This window comes from Mustelus asterias, chromosome 21 (assembly GCF_964213995.1).
Source record: "Mustelus asterias chromosome 21, sMusAst1.hap1.1, whole genome shotgun sequence".
In the NCBI taxonomy this organism is placed as follows: domain Eukaryota; kingdom Metazoa; phylum Chordata; class Chondrichthyes; order Carcharhiniformes; family Triakidae; genus Mustelus; species Mustelus asterias.
In genome coordinates, this window is record NC_135821.1 from 72342733 (window position 1) to 72360233 (window position 17501).

Below are 17501 nucleotides of genomic sequence, written 5' to 3' on the forward strand. Positions count from 1 at the left end.
AAGGGCTTGTAAATCTGCCAAGTTGTTCCCTCCCAGAGCTAAATGGGTCAATTAATAAATCCCCTATTTCATATTGGAATGTTCTTAGGCACAACTTGTCCATTCAAGCCTCAGGGTGCACAGCCAAGTGGTCCCAAGCTTTAGACATTCCACAATCTTCAGTTTAAGCGTGTGTGCCTGCAATTTTGATATATTGGGCGGGATTCTCCGGCCGCGCTCGTCTGAAAACCGGAGATTCCCGCCCAAGTTCAATGGATCTTTACATGCTTTCCCCCTCCCCCTCACCCGCTCGAATTCCAGTGATGGGCGGGGTAGGATAATTCCGGTTATTTTCTCCCACAGGCATCAAGCAATGAAGCAGTGCTCAAACTGTCCATGTGGCCTTTCGAGGCAGCTCATACTACACTGGAATCATAGAATCATAGAAACCCTACAGTGCAGAAGGAGGCCATTCGGCCCATCGAGTCTGCACCGACCACAATCCCACCCAGGCCCTACCCCCACATATTTTACCCGCTAATCCCTCTAACCTACACATCCCAGAACACTAAGGGACAATTTTTTTTACCTGGCCAATCAACCTACCCGCATATCTTTGGACTGTGGGAGGAAACCGGAGCACCCGGAGGAAACCCACGCAGACACGAGGAGAATGTGCAAACTCCATGCAGACAGTGACCCGAGCCGGGAGTCGAACCCGGGACCCTGGAGCTGTGAAGCAGCAGTGCTAACCACTGTGCTACCGTGCCGCCCTCTCGCCTCTCTGGGAGAAGATTGTTTGGCTAGAAAGAAGAATTGCAAGACTTTATCTTTAAACACCTGGGCATGGGGACTTTTAGGTGCACAGGTGCGCCCTTATTCTGGTGTTGTGTTTGACGCTGTGAAATTCACCCCACTATCCTAACGGAACAGATTCCACCGCGGCAGGTGTTCCAGCGTGTTCCAAAACTACTGTTCCTCAAAGCAGCTCTGTGACATTAAGGGAGCATAAGCTTTCACGGAATGTGTTATTTCATTAGCAAAATGGAAATTAAGTTCACTGGCATATGTGTTAAATTACATAATTAGAGCAAGAAGTTTAAATTGATGTCAGGAAAAAAAAAATTAAATTTTATTTACCAACAATCATCATGTGGCCGCCCCCTCAAAAAGTATAGATTAAAAAAAAATCACAGAACGTACCAGGTTGCACGTAGTTTTCAGAACATGGCGGTAGATTGTCGTCCTCTCCATATTGTGAGAAGTCAGCCATCTGATTATTGAATATTATCCCAGTCACATTGGAACGAACAAATGATCCAAAACTGAAAAAAAGACAAAATGCAAGTCAGAAGGAAGGATTCACTGTGCGGGCGCAGACATTAGTTTTCACTGCGTAGTATCTTTGGAAAGTGGCAGGCTATGCGATTGATTGTTGATAGTTTACTAATCAATTTACTTTCTTCAGTTGAGGTTGCAAGAGCTGAACTTTCAACATTCTGTTGCTAATGATTTTCTCCGTTTTCCCTTGTGGGGGGCGGGGAGCTCTGTGGAATTAAAATAGCTGCAAAGTCAATTGTTAAAAGGTACCTTTCCCCCATAAAACAAAATGTAGGTGATCCCACTGAATTTAACCATGAGCGATAAACTTGCTTGTTTTGCAACCCTTTCCTCACAGACCTCACAGAGCTCTGTCCGCTCAGGCTGGTGAATGAGCACTCAATCATTCTATCAGGGACAATCTCAAACACATTTAGAACAAAGAAAGGAACAAAGAGCCAGTCCAAAGATGTGTGGGTTAGGTGGACTGGCCATGCTAAAATTGCCCTTTAGTGTCAGGGGGGCTAGATAGGGTAAATGCATGGGGTTTTGGGGGATTGTGCTCGGTGCAGACTCAATGGGCCAAATGGCCTCCTTCTGCACTGTAGGGATTCTATGGTCTATGATCTATAAAAGTGCAGCACAGGAACAGGCCCTTCGGCCCTCCGTGCCGATCATGATGCCCTGACTAAACTAAAACAAAACCTTTTGCCCTTACTCGGACCGTGTCCCTCTATTTCCCCCCTATTCACAAATTTAAAAGATAGATTTTTGCTAATGGTCTGGAAAATCGGCCATAAGGACAGGCAGCATCTTTCTGATTTCCTGACTTGTTCAAGTTGGTGGGCAAAGTTCACTGAAATTTTAAAAAATTCAGGAGGGTTGTAAAATTGGCTGCTAATCCCGTTTTACTCGAGTACACCCGGTCAAAAGCAACCCCGCGGAGTTGAAAAGTTGTCTCGCTGGTAGACCCATCTCAGGCTGCCTCTATTTTAGGATGGCACAGATCCATCCCAGCATTCCATCTCTATCAGGTTTGGGTTTTGCGGGTGATCCCTGTAAATGCCATCCACCTTTCCCAAATAAACACAGGAATTCATCCTCTATTCTGGAATACGGGATGGAATTCATGGCAGCAGGCATTGAGTGGCACGGTGGCACAGTGGTTAGCACTGCTGCCCTCACGGCGCCAGGGACCCTGGTTCGATTCCAGCCTTGGGTGTCTGTCTAGGTGGAATTCTCCTGTCCTGCCTGCCACAGGAATTGTAGTGGGTAGGGGCGGACCATGCAAAGGTACATTGACCTTGGGCGGGAATTTTCGGCATTGGGGCGAGCGTGGCTGGAAAATCCCACCCTCTGTGTGGAGTTTGCACATTCTCCCCTTGTCTGTATGGGTTTCGTCCGGTTTCCTCCCCCAGTCCGAAAGATATGTTGGTTAGGTGGATTGGCTGTGCTAAATTGCTCCGTAGCGTCCCAAGATGTGTGGGTTGGGGGATTAGTGGGGTAAATATGTGGGGTTACAGGGTTAGGGCCTGTGCAAGATATTCCCTCGGAGAGTCAGTATAGACTCGATGGACTGAATGGCCTCCTTCTGCACTGCAGAGATTCTATGTTTCCTTCCTTTGCTCTTCTCGTGACAGAGAAGGTGCCACTGGTCCCACACCCACTGAAGAATTGTTTTCTTTTAAAGGAGAGGATTCCCTTCAAACCAACTGAAATAAAACAGGGCAAATAGGTTCTGGTGACATTGGACAGACAAAGCAACATGGCAACGGTGTTCCATAAAAGGCAGGAACACATTTTATAACCTTCAATTGAAACAAATAGTCATTAGAGTGTGGCCTGGAGGGTTTCCTGTAATCAATATACATCTGGGCCCAAAGGAGAAAACAGTTCCTGATTGATTAATATACTCTGCATTAGGACTTCACTCACAGCACAGGCTTAAATAAAGTAAAATGGTCTGTCAAGTTTGCAGAGTGGAATCTCTTCCTGGGATTTGATATAAGTGGCTAGTTTTCACTCAGTCAAAATTTCTTTTCCATCACATCCATCTCATTCTCTCCATGTTCACATAGCTCTTTAACTGTTCCTTCTCACACACCATACTGAATACATCAGCTTATTCCCCATGTTTTGTCCTTTACATTGCCTCATGGTTTAGACCATAAGACCATAAGACATAGGAGCAAAATTAGGCCACTCGGCCCATCGAGTCTGCTCTGCCATTCAATCATGGTTGATATCTTTCTCATCCCCATTCTCTTGCTTTTTCCCATCACCCCTGATCTCCTTATTAATCAAGAACCTATCTATCTCTGTCTTAAAGACACTCAATGACCTGGCCTCCACAGCGGCAAAGAGTTCCACAGATTCACCACTCTCTGGCTGAAGAAATCCCTCCTCATCTCTGTTTTAAAGGATCGTCCCTTTAGCCTGAGGTTGTACCCTCTGGTTCTGGTTTTTGCTACTAGTGGAAACATCTTCTCCACGTCTACTCTATCCAGGCCTCGCAGTATCCTGTAAGTTTCAATAAGATCCTCCCTCATTCTTCTAAACTCCAACGAGTACAGACCCAGAGTCCTCAACCGTTTCTCATACGACAAGCTCTTCATTCCAGGGATCATTCTTGTGAACCTCCTCTGGACCCTTTCCAAGGTCAGCACATCCTTCCTTAGATCCCTTGAATCACTCATCTCCCTCATCCCCATGCATCAAATCCATGTCACATTACAATTTGTTCAGCTCTCAAGTTGAGGCCTCAAATGGACTATTGTGGACAATTCTGGCCACCACATTGCAAGAAAGGCACAAAATCTGAGGAAAGATACAAAGAACAATACAGCACACAACAGGCCTTCTCCGATTCATAATCCCTATTTAGACCCACTACTTATTGCCCATACGCGGTTACGATCTCTCTGTTCGCCTCCGTTCAAGATGCACCTTGAACGAGGACACAGGTTTAAGGTGCTGGGGGGTAGGTACAGGGGAAATGTTAGGGGGAAGTTTTTCACACTGAGGGTGGTGGGCGAATGGAATCGGCTGCTGTCAATGGTGGTGGAGGCAAACTCAATAGGGTCTTTTAAGAGACTCCTGGATGAGTACATGGGACTTAATAGGATGGAGGGTTATAGGTAGGCCTAAAAGATAGGGATATGTCCGGCACAACTTGTGGGGCCGAAGGGCCTATTTTGTGCTGTAGATTTCTATGTTTCGATGTTGCTAACGTGCCTGCTTCCACCAACTCCACTGGCAGCGTGTTCCAGGCATCCACTGCCCTCTGTGTGAAAAACTTTCTCCGCACGTCACTCCTAAACTTTCCCCCTCTCAGCTTGAACCCATGCACTTTTGTAGTTGACCTTTCCACCCTGGGAAAAAGCCTGACTATCTACCCTATCTATGCCTCTCATAATTTTGTAGACCTCTATCGGGTTGCCCCCCTCAGCCTCTGTCTTTCCAGTGAAAACAATCCGAGTTTATCCAACCTCTCCTCATACCTAAAACCCTCCAGACCAGGCAACATCCTGGTAAACCACATTTGCACCCCCTCCAAAGCATCCACGTCCTTCTGGTAGTGTGGCGACCAGAACTGCACGCAATATTCCAAATGCAGCCTAACCAAGGTTTTATATAGCTGCAACACAACTTGCCAACACTTATACTCAATGCCCTGACCGATGAAGGCAAGCATGCTGTCTGCCTTCTTGACCACCTTATCCACCTGTGTTACCACTTTCAGGGGTCTGTGGACCTGTACGCCCAGATTCCTCTGTATGTCAATGCTCCTAAGCGTTCTGCCATTTACTGTATAATTTGCATCTGAATTTGACCTTCCAAAATGCATCACCTTGCATTTGTCCTGATTAAACTCCATCTGCCATTTCTGTGCCCAAGTCTGCAATCTATCTATATCCTGCTGTATTCTTTTGACAATCCTCGTCATTGTCTGCGACTCCACCAATTTTTGTGTCACCCGCAAACATACTAATCAGACCATTTCCAATTTTGACCAGATCATTTATATATATTACAAACAACAAAGGTCCCAGCACTGATCCCTGTGGAATACTGATCTCCATACTGAGAAGCACTATCATTATCACGAAAGAGGTAGTGTTGGGCAAGCTAATGGGGCCAAAGGTAGACAAGTCTCCTGGCCCCGATGGAATGCATCCCAGGGTACTAAAAGAGATGGCGGGGGAAATAGCAAATGCACTGGTGGTAATTTACCAAAATTCGCTGGACTCTGGGGTGGCTCCCGCAGATTGGAAAACAGCAAATGTGATGCCAGTGTTTAAAAAAGGACAAAAGATGGGTAACTATAGGCCGGTTAGCTTAACTTCTGTAGTAGGGAAAATGCTTGAATCTATCATCAAGGAGGAAATAATGAGACATCTGGATATAAATTGTCCCTTTAGGAAAACACAGCATGGGTTCATGAAAGGCAGATCATGTTTGACTAATTTGATGGAACTCTTTGAGAACATTGTGTGCAGTGGACAACGGGGAAACTATGGACGTGGTGTATCTGGATTTCCAGAAGGCATTTGACAAGGTGCCGCACCAAAATAAAGGTGCACAGTATTACGGGTAATGAATTAGCATGGATAGAGGATTGGATAACTAACAGAAAACAAAGAGTGGGGATAAATGGGTGTTTTTCTGGTTGGCGATCAGTGACTAGTGGTGTGCCTCAGGGATCAGTGTTGGGACCACAGTTGTTTGCAATTTACGTAGATGATTTGGAGTTGGGGACCAAGTGTAGTGTGTCAAAGTTCACAGATGACATCAAGGTGAGTGGCAGAGCAAAGTGTGCGGAGGACACTGAAAGTCTGCAAAGGGATACAGACAGTCTAAGTGAGTGGGCAAGGATCTGGCAGATGGAGTACAATGTTGGTAAATGTGAGGTCATCCATTTTGGTAGGAATAACAGCAAAATGGACTATTTTTCAAATGGTAAAAAATTGCAGCATGCTGCTGTGAGAGGGACCTGGGTGTCCTTGTGCATTAATTGCAAAAAGTTGGGTTGCAAGTGTAGCAGGTAATTAAGAAGGCAAATGGAATTTTGTCCTTCATTGCTAGAGGGATAGAGTTTAAAAACGGGGAGGTTATGTTGCAGCTGTATAAGGTGCTGGTGAGGCGACACCTGGAGTAATGTGTACAGTTTTGGTCTCCTTACTTGAGAAAGGATATACTGGCGTTGGTGGGGGTGCAGAGGAGATTCACTAGGTTGATTCTGGAGTTGAGAGGGTTGGTTTATGAGGAGAGACTGAGTAGACTGGGAGTATACTCAATGGAATTCAGAAGAATGAGGGGAGATCTTGTAGAAACATATAAGATTATGAAGGGAATAGATAAGATAGAAGCAGGGAAGTTGTTTCCACTAGCAGGTGAAACTAGAACTAGGGGGCATGGCCTCAAAAGAAGGGGGAGCAAATTTAGGACTGAGTTGAGGAGGAACTTCTTCACACAAGGGGTTGTGAATCTGTGAAATTCCCTGCCCAGTGAAGCAGTTGAGGCTACCTCATTAAATGTTTTTAAGGCAAGGATAGATAAATTTTTGAACAGTAAAGGAATTAAGGGTTATGGTGAGCAGGTAGGTAGGTGGAGCTGAGTCCATGAAACGATCAGCCATGATCTTACTGAATGGCGGAGGAGGCCCGAGGGGCCAAATGGCCTCCTCCTGCTCCTAGTTCTTATGTTCTTGTGTTCCACCACTACTCGCAGTCTTCTATGACCAAGCCAGTTCTGTATCCATCTAGCTAGTCCACCCCGGATCCCATGAGACTTTACTTTTTGCACCAGCCTGTCATGTGGGACCTTGTCAAATACAGAGGAGGTTTACTCGAATGTTAACAGAGATGAGGAAGAGTTTGAAAAGTTTGGGCTCGTTCTCGTTGGAGGTTAAGAGTTGACCTAGTTAAGGTTTTGAAGATTCTGTTGAGGTTTTCTGAGAGACAGAAAATCTATTCCCTTTGGCAAATGGGTCAATAGCCTGGAGAATTAGATTTGGAATCATTGGTAAAAGATCTAAAGGGGAGAGGGAAAGAAATGTTTTCACTCCAGCAGATAGTGAGATCTGGAATGCTTTACCTGAAATGCTGGTCAGAGCTGATTCAATAAATAAAAGTGAGCATCTTGAGGATGCGGATCGTACAGAGTTATGGACAAAAGATAGGTTGTAGCTGAAGCATGGCTGCTCTTTCAAAGAGCCAGAACAGAAAGGATGGCCTGAATGGCCTCTTTCTTCAATAATTTCAGGTTTCACTCTGCTATGCATCCCATCTTGGGTTGGCACCAACCAGAGTCCTTTAATTACCAGCAAAAACATCAAAATAATGTTTGAGGCTGAGGACTGGTAGTCACTGACGGCATGGCGGTACAGTGGTTAGCTCTGCTGCCTCACAACTCCAGGGATCCAGGTTCAATTCTGGCCTTGGGTCACTGTCTGTGTGGAGTTTGCACATTGTCCCGTGTCTGCGGGGGTTTCCTCTGGGTGCTCCGGTTTCCTCCCACGCTCCAAAGATGCGCAGGTTAGGTTGATTGGCCATGCTAAATTGACCATTCGTGTCAGGGGGATTAGCAGGGCAAACAAATGGGGTTACAGGGATAGGGAATGGGTGGGATTGTTGTCGGTGCAGGCTCGATGGGCCGAATGGCCTCCTTCTGCATTGCAGGGATTCTATGATTCTATGATTAATAAACACTTACCGACCATTTATAGTGCTGGTGACAGACACTGCACTGCCATCTTGTGCTACAACAGCCAGATGGGATGTTCCATCCTGCCCAGGTAAAAAGCACTTTATCCCATAATACTCAATCTTTTCATTGGTGTGATTGTCACTAATCTTTTCTCTAATATCATTCGCTTTTGCGATCATCTCGTTGACCTGTTTGATAATTGAAGCAAAAAAGAATTGGAACAAATGAACACAATTGGCACCTCTTAGACATACACACACAAATCTCTTTATAAAAAATATATATTTGGAGCATACATTGTACTTCATATATCACCTCTCAAAGTGTCCAAAACATGTTAAAAAAACATTAATTTCTTAACACAAACCTTCCAATCTGCAAGCTTCCCTTACGAAGCAGCAATTAAACTCTCAATGACCCAACACTATTGCCATTTACAAGATCTCCCTTGGTGATATCAACTGCATGTATGTGGTCAATTTATAAATTTTTATTTTTTTATTCCTTCATGGGACATGGGCATTGGTGGCAAGTCCAGCATTTATTGCCTATCATTAATTACCCTTGCGCTGAGTGGCTTACTAGGCCTTTCCTGAGGGCTGTTGAAAGCCAGCCACATTGCTGTGGACTTGAATTCACTCCAACAGAAAGAGAATCAAATAAATCTTACAGTGCAGAAGGAGGCCGTTCGGCCCATCGAGTCTGCACCGACAACAATCCCACTCCAAGGCCTACCTACTGTCATCTATATGGACTTTAGTAAAGCGTTTGACAAAGTCCCTCATGGTAGGTTGGTGCAAAAGGTTGGATCTTATGGGATAAAGGGGGAGGTGGCTAGATGGGTGGAGAACTGGCTTGGTCACAGAAGACAGAGGGTGGTAGTGGAAGGGTCTTTTTCCGGCTGGAGGCTTGTGACTAGTGGTGTTCCACAGGGCTCTGTAATGGGACCTCTGCTGTTTGTGATTTATATAAACGATCTGGAAGAAGGTGTAACTGGGGTGATCAGTAAGTTTGCGGACGACACAAAAATGGCTGGACTTGCAGATAGTGAGGAACATTGTCAGAGGCTACAGAAGGATATAGATAGGCTGGAAATTTGGGCAAAGAAATGGCAGATGGAGTTCAATCCAGATAAATGCGAAGTGATGCATTTTGGTAGAACTAACGTAGGGGGGAGCTATACGATAAATGGCAGAACCATAAAGGGTGTAGATACGCAGAGGGACCTGGGTGTGCAAGTCCACAGATCCTTGAAGGTGACGGCACAGGTGGAGAAGGTAGTGAAGAAGGCATATGGCATGCTTGCCTTTATAGGATGTAAGAAGTCTCACAACACCAGGTTAAAGTCCAACAGGTTTATTTGGTAGCAAATACCATAAGCTTTCGGAGCAATGCTCCTTCGTCAGATGGAGTGGTCTCTGTTCTCAAACAGGGCACAGACACAGAAATCAAATTACAGAATACTGATTAGAATGCAAATCTCTACAGCCAGCCAGGTCTTAAATGTACAGACAATGTGGGTGGAGGGAGCATTCAACACAGGTTAAAGAGATGTGTATTGTCTCCAGACAGTACAGCTTGTGAAATTGTGCAAGTCCAGGAGGCAAGCTGTGGGGGTTACTGATAATGTGACATAAATCCAACATCCCGGTTTAGACCATCCTCATGCGTGCGGAACTTGGCTATCAGTTTCTGCTCAGTGACTCTGCGCTGTCGTGTGTCGTGAAGGCCGCCTTGGAGAACGCTTACCTGAAGATCCAAGGCTGAATGCCCGTGACTGCTGAAGTGCTCCCCCACAGGAAGAGAACAGTCTTGCCTGGTGATTGTCGAGCGGTGTTCATTCATCCATTGTCGTAGTGTCTGCATGGTTTCCCCAATGTACCATGCCTCGCGACATCCTTTCTTGCAGCGTATCAGGTAGACAACGTTGGCCGAGTTGCAAGAGTAGGTACCGTGTACCTGGTAGATGGTGTTCTCACGTGAGATGATGGCATCCGTGTTGATGATCCGGCACGTCTTGCAGAGGTTGCTGTGGCAGGGTTGTGTGGTGTCATGGTCACTGTTCTCCTGAAGGCTGGGTAGTTTGCTGCGGACAATGGTCTGTTTGAGGTTGCGTGGTTGTTTGAAGGCAAGAAGTGGGGGTGTGGGGATGGCCTTGGCGAGATGTTCGTCTTCATCAATGACATGTTGAAGGCTCCGGAGGAGATGCCATCGCTTCTCCGCTCCGGGGAAGTACTGGACGACGAAGGGTACTCTGTCCACCGTGTCCCGTGTTTGTCTTCTGAGGAAGTCGGTGCGGTTTTTCGCTGTGGCGCGTCGGAACTGTTGATCGATGAGTCGAGCGCCATATCCTGTTCTTATGAGGGCATCTTTCAGCGTCTTTATAGGATGTGGCATAGAGTATAAAAGTTGGGGTCTGATGTTGCGGTTGTATAGAACGTTGGTTCGGCCACATTTGGAATACTGCACCCAGTTCTGGTCGCCACACTACCAGAAGGATGTGGAGGCTTTAGAGAGAGTGCAGAGGAGGTTTACCAGGATGTTGCCTGGTATGGAAGGGCTTAGTTATGAGGAGAGATTGGGTAAACTGGGGTTGTTCTCACTGGAAAGACGGAGGATGAGGCGTGACCTAATTGAGGTGTATAAAATTATGAAAGGCATAGATAGGGTGAACAGTGGGAAGCTTTTTCCCAGGTTGGTGGTCACGTTCACGAGGAGTCATAGGTTCAAGGTGAAGGGGGGGAGGTTTAACACGGATATCAGAAGGACGTATTTTACACAGAGGGTGGTGGGGGCCTGGAATGCGCTGCCGGGCAAGGTGGTGGAGGCGGACACACTGGGAACGTTTAAGACTTATCTAGATAGCCACATGAACAGAGTGGGAATGGAGGGATACAAAAGAATGGTCTAGTTTGGACCAGGGAGCGGCGCGGGCTTGGAGGGCCGAAGGGCCTGTTCCTGTGCTGTATTGTTCTTTGTTCTTTACCCCCACACATTCACCACACAAATCCTTCTAACCTACACATCCCAGAACACTAAGGGACAGAGATAGATAGGTTCTTGATTGGTAAGGGGATCAGAGGTTACAGGGAGAAGGCAGGAGAATGGGGATGAGAAAAATATCAGCCATGATTGAATGGCGGAACAGACTCGATGGGCCGAGTGGCCTAATTCTGCTCCTATGTCTTATGGTCTAATTTAACATGGCCAATCAACCTAACCCACGCATCTTTGGACTGTGGGAGGAAACCGGAGCATCCGGAGGAAACCCACGCAGACATGGGGAGAACGTGCAAACTCCACACAGACAATGACCCAAGCCGGGAATCGAGCCCAGGTCCCTGGAGCTGTGAGGCAGCAGTGCTAACCACTGTGCTACCCCAGATAGCAGATTTCCTTTTCTAAAGTGAACCAGATGGCTTTCAATTCCAGATTTTACTTATTGAATTTAAATTCCCTTAGCTGCCACGGTGGGATTTGAACTCGTTCTCAGAGCATGAGGGTCTCTGGGTTACTGATCCAGTGACATATTACCACTCTGCGACCATCACCCCAAATCTAATCCTCAGCGTATGTTTATATCCCGGCAACATGCAGCTTTATTTTTTCACCAATTCCTTTTACCCAATTGCAATCTCCTCCAACCCCCTCACAACTCCCCGCGGGAGAGGCGGCTTGCCATTGGCTGCTGGCAGGATCTTCTGCATGGCTCGTCTGCCCCGCTACCAAGGAACCTGTGGCGGGAATCGACTTTGGCAGAACTGGATAGTGCCACTGGCGGGCAAGTCTGGAAAATCCCACCCATTGTGGTCAGAATGTAGATGCAGAGGTCAGTCTTTGACATCACAGACTTACCTTCCTGTGGTCACTGGATGTTGGATATTCTAGCTTGCTCCTCTCTGCAAATGCAAATTTGAAGGATTCGATGATTCGATGGTATGTTAAGACTTTCTTTTCCCGAGTGGAAACACTTTCTCTGGAAAAGTGATACCCTAAATGAGATCAGAAAAGTAATTAGATGATGAAAAGATGGTGCAAGCAGTTTCAATATCCTACAGAAGAGAACTGGATAAATATTTGTAAAGGAGAGGATTGCAGGGTTATTGGGAAAGAGTAGGGAGTGCGATTAGTTGAATGGCTCCTTCAAAGAGCCACTTTTTTGCCAACTGGCGCCAAACTAAGCAAAATTGCACAGATTCATTTAATGCAGGATCTTTACATTTATCAGAGACTTCCATGATTTGATTTATTTATTCGTTCATTAGTATCACAAGTAGGTTTACATGAAGTTATTGTGAAAATCCCCTAGTCGCCACACTCTGGCACCTGTTCGGATACACTGAGGGAGAATTTACAATGGCCAGTGCACCTAACCAGCACGTCTTTCAGACTGTGGGAGGAAACTGGAAATCATGAGGAAATCATGTCTTACAAATTTAATTGAGTTTTTTGAAGGGGTAACCAAGAAGGTAGATGAGGGCAGTGCAGTTGATGTTGTCTGCATGGACTTTAGCAAGGCCTTTGACAAGATACCGCATGGTAGGTTGTTGCATAAAGTTAAATCTCACAGGATCCAGGGTGAGGTATCTAAATGGATACAAAATTAGCTTCTTGACAGAAGCCAGAGGTGGCTGTAGAGAATTGTTTTTCAAACTGGAGGCCTGTGACCAGCGGTGTGCCTCAGGGATCAGTGCTGGGCCCACTGTTATTTGTCATTTATATTAATGACTTGGATGACAATATAGGGGGCATGGTTAGTAAGTCTGCAGATGACACCAAGATAGGTGACATAGTGGACAGTGAAGAAAGTTATCTCCAATTGCAACGGGATCTTGATCAATTGGGCCAGTGGGCTGATGAATGGCAGATGGAGTTTAATTTAGACAAATGCGAGGTAATGCATTTTGGTAGATTGAACCAGGGCAGGACTTACTCAGTTAATGGTAGGGCGTTGGGGAGAGTTACAGAACAAAGAGATCTAGGGGTACATGTTCATAGCTCCTTGAAAGTGGAGTCATAGGTGGACAGAGTGGTGAAGAAGGCATTCGGCATGCTTGGTTTCATCGGTCAGAACATTGAATACAGGAGTTGGGACGTCTTGTTGAAGTTGTACAAGACATTGGTAAGGCCAAACTTGGAATACTGTGTGCAATTCTGGTCACCCTATTATAGAAAAGATATTATTAAACTAGAAAGAGTGCAGAAAAGATTTACTAAGATGCTACTGGGACTTGATGGATTGAGTTATAAGGAGAGGCTGAATAGACTGGGACGTTTTTCTTTGGAGCGTAGGAGGCTGAGGGGTGACCTTATAGAGGTCTATAAAATAATGAGGGGCATAGACAAGGTAGATAGTCAATATCTTTTCCCAAAGGTAGGGGAGTCTAAAACTAGAGGTTTAAGGTGAGAGGGGAGAGATACAAAACGGTCCAGAGAGGCAATTTTTTCACACAGAGGGTGGTGAGTGTCTGCAACAAGCTGCCAGAGGTAGTAGTAGAGGCGGGTACAATTTTATCTTTTAAAACGCATTTAGATAGTTACATGGGTATGATGGGTATAGAGGGATATGGGCCAAACGCGGGCAATTGGGATTAGTTTAGGGTTTTTTTTTAAAAAAAGGGCGGCATAGACAAGTTGGGCCGAAGGGCTTGTTTCCATGCTGTAAACCTCTATGACTCTATGACACCCGGAGGAAACCCATACAGACACGGGGAGAACGTGCAGACTCCGCACAGACAGTGGCCCAAGCCGGGAATTGAACCTGGGTCCCTGGCGCTATGAGGCAGCAGTGCTAACCATTCTGCCACTGTGCCGCCGATTGTGACAGCATCTCCCAAATCTATGACCTCTATCACCCACATGGACAAGGTCAGCAGGTGCAGTGCAACATCATTACCTCCACATTCCAACCCTCCAAAACACATATCATCCTGATTTAGACACACATCACCATTCCTCCATCATTGCTGAGTCTAAATCCTGAAGCTCTCTATCTAACAGCACTGAGGGTGTCTCCTCCATCACTCGAACCAGCCCAACATCACTCTCTTAAGCAGCAATTAGATATGGATAATAATGTCCGTCCAGTCACACACACATCCCAAGTCTTGGTTGGATTCAAACCCAGGTCCAGAAGATAAAAATACGGCAAACCAATCATCTGCACCACACTTTCATTTCATTTTAATATGGTTGTACAAAATTATACAAATATCATTGAATCCATAGAGTGCAGAAGGAGGCCATTCGGCCCATCGTGACTGCACTGACAATCCCACCCAGGCCCTATCCCCGTAACCCCATGTCTTTGGCCACTTTCTCTAGCCATCGGTTTATTCAAATCAGAAGAAGCTTGGCTGGAAGGTCTTTAAAGACTAAAGAAGAAAAGGTTTCAGAGCAGAATGTGGAGCCTCAAAGTTACCTTCAAGGATTTTCAGAATGAGGGCAAGCACTGGTCCACCAGATGGGGCACCTGGAACATACATTGTATATTCACCTAGAGTCACGTTTATCGGGGTCTCCTCGTTTGCCTTGTACTGTTTCAGGTCGTCTCGGGAAATTAATCCACCTAAAGAGGAAAGAGATAGGGAGGAAAGTGCACCAATCCAACTCAAGCTTATAAACCATTAGCCAATTGAACAAAATGAACTCCTTTTACTGAGAAGAAGAGGCCTACAATATCCCCATGGAAAAAAAAATAGGAATAATTCAGGGTGACACTCCTAATGCTACAGCTGTCTGAGGTACTGTCTTTTGGATGAGGTGTTAAACCAAGGCCCTTGGGTGGGCAAGAAAGATCCCACAACATCATTTTGAAGTGTTGGGGAATTCTCCCTGGTGTTGTGGCTAACTTTGGTCCTTCAATCAACATCAGTAAAACACATTATCTGGCCGTATATCTCATTGGTGTTAGTGGGATCTTCATAGAAATCATAGAAACCCTACAGTACAGAAAGAGGCCATTTGGCCCATCGAGTCTGCACCGACCACAATCCCACCCAGGCCCTACCCCCATATCCCTACATATTTTACCCGCTAATCCCTCTAATCTACACATCCCAGGACACTAAGGGGCAATTTTAGCATGGCCAATCAACCTAACCCGCACATCTTTGGACTGTGGGAGGAAACCGGAGCACCCGGAGGAAACCCACGCAGACATGAGGAGAATGTGCAAACTCCACACAGACAGTGACCCAAGCCGGGAATCGAACCCAGGTCCCTGGAGCTGTGAAGCAGCAGTGCTAACCACTGTGCTACCGTGCCGCCCAGGATCTGGATCTGGATTAGTTACATGGGTACGATGGGTATAGAGGGATATGGGCCAAATGCGGGCAATTGGGATTAGTTTAGGGTTTTTTTTTAAAAAAAGGGCGGCATCGACAAGTTGGGCCGAAGGGCTTGTTTCCATGCTATAAACCTCTATGACTCTATGACACCCTGAGGAAACCCATACAGACATGGGGAGAACGGGGATCTGTTCCTGGATCTTGCTGTGTACTTCTGTATTTCCTGTATTACAGCAGCGATTGTCAGTTGAATTTTAATGTCAAAGGAAAGGGCAGGTTTTGGGGTTTAGGTCATGTGGGCTGGGGGAAGAGAGCTTAAAGTCAGGAATCTTTTTCCCAATACAAACCCTTCTCCTACTTGTCCTTTTCAAGCTTCTGTGAGGCTTGTAGATAGGTGGACAACCAAACTTAGCCCGAGGAGGTGGATTGCAGCTTGAACGACAATGATGAGGCTGCCAGGCCTAACTGCCATGCAGCTTTTGAACTGGTTTTCTGAGCATTAGATACCCCGGCAGCTTCCTCAAGGTAGGGGATTGGTGGATTGAGGCTGAAAGTGCCTTGAGCCTGGCTCCTGGATCCAAGTGTCTGCCTGAGGGGCCTCTGCAGTCGAGGCTCCCACACAGCAGCCTTCCACACCAGGCCCCAATCCCCCCGCCACCACCAGACTCAGGGTGAATGCGACTCATGTGAAAAGAAGAATTATGAGACTGAAGGGCAGCGGACAGTTCTGTAAAAGGGGGGGGGGGGGGGGAGGGGGGGGAATGACAGCTAGAATTTGATGAATAGAAACATAGGACACAGAAGCAGGAGGAGGCCATTCGGCCCTTTGAGCCTGCTCCACCATTCATTTTGATCATGGTTGATCATCGAATTCAATATCCTGATTCCCCCCTTCCCCCATATCCCTGATCCCTTTAGCCCTAGAGCCATATCTAATATCTTCTTGAAATCAGACAAGGTCAATACACACGATCAAAAGCTAGATACTTTTCGAATGGACACTTCACAGATGTGTTGGGCAGAACCAGGAGGGAAGTGGATGCTCTGGTTTCCTCCAAAAATATGCAGGTTGGGTGGATTGGCCATGTGAAGTTGCCCCTTAGTGTCCAAAGATGGGCAGGTTGGGTGGATTAGCCATGCTAAATGTGCAAGGTTAAGGGGATCGGGCGGAGGGTCTGGGTGAGATGCTCTTTTGGAGAGTCAGTGCAGACTCAATGGGCTGAATGGCCTCTTGCTGCATGATGTGGAGATGCCAGCGTTGGACTGGGGTAAACACAGTAAGAAGTTTAACAACACCAGGTTAAAGTCCAACAGGTTCATTTGGTAGCAAAAGCCACAAGCTTTTGGAGCCTTAAGCTCCTTCTTCAGGTGAGTGGGAATTCTGTTCACAAACAGGGCATATAAAGAACAAACTCAATTTACAGAATAATGGTTGGAATGCGAATACTTACAGCTAATCAAGTCTTAAAGGTACAAACTATGTGAGTGGAGAGAGCATTAAGACAGGTTAAAGAGATGTGTATTGTCTGCAGACAGGACAGCCAGTGAGACTCTGCAGGTCCAGGCAAGCTGTGGGGATTACAGATAGTGTGACATGAACCCAATATCGTCGTGTGACAGCGCAGTGTCGCTGAGCAGAAACTGATAGCCAAGTTCCGCACACATGAGGTCGGCCTAAACCGGGATATTGGGAAAAATCAACAGATGGGAGGCTGGTTTGTGTGATGGATTGGGCTACATTCACAACCCTTTGTAATTTCTTGCAGTCTTGGGCAGAGCAGGAGCCATACCAAGCTGTGACACAACCAGAAAGAATGCTTTCTGTTGGGGGTAGATAAAACTGTGGAGTTGATGCTCCAATCAGATGAACCATGGTCTTACGGAATGACGGAACAGGCTCGAGGGGCTGAGTGGCCTCCTTCCGCTCTGAATTCACATGTTCGTCTGTAAACAATCCTCTTTCCGAATTGGAAACTGAGTGATTAATTCCAAACTGAGTGATTAATTAGCAGGGTTTACATGAGCTGTCAGCTTTACTTTTGACAATTTTACTCAAGTTGCCTCTACTCCATGGCAGCAGCAGTGTGGCTGCAGTATGCACAATCTACAGGATGCACTGCAGCAATTTACCAAACTCAGTTCAGCAGTATCTCCCTCCTTTGTACCCTCCACCACCCAGCAAGATAAGGGTGGCAATATCATGGG

At 46.2% G+C, this 17501-nt stretch overlaps 1 protein-coding gene across 1 annotated transcript in view; it reads right to left on the reverse strand.

The window, feature by feature from the left end:
• LOC144509411 (glutathione hydrolase 1 proenzyme-like) overlaps window positions 1–17501 on the reverse strand; it is a 61719-nt gene that overhangs the window by 17253 nt on the left and 26965 nt on the right. The window contains exons 7-10 of the mRNA XM_078238256.1: window positions 14429–14575; window positions 11863–11999; window positions 8014–8195; window positions 1183–1304 (exon numbers count right to left, since the gene is read on the reverse strand). Of these exons, the coding sequence (XP_078094382.1) occupies window positions 1183–1304; window positions 8014–8195; window positions 11863–11999; window positions 14429–14575 (588 nt within the window). The remainder of the gene's footprint in view (window positions 1–1182; window positions 1305–8013; window positions 8196–11862; window positions 12000–14428; window positions 14576–17501) is intronic.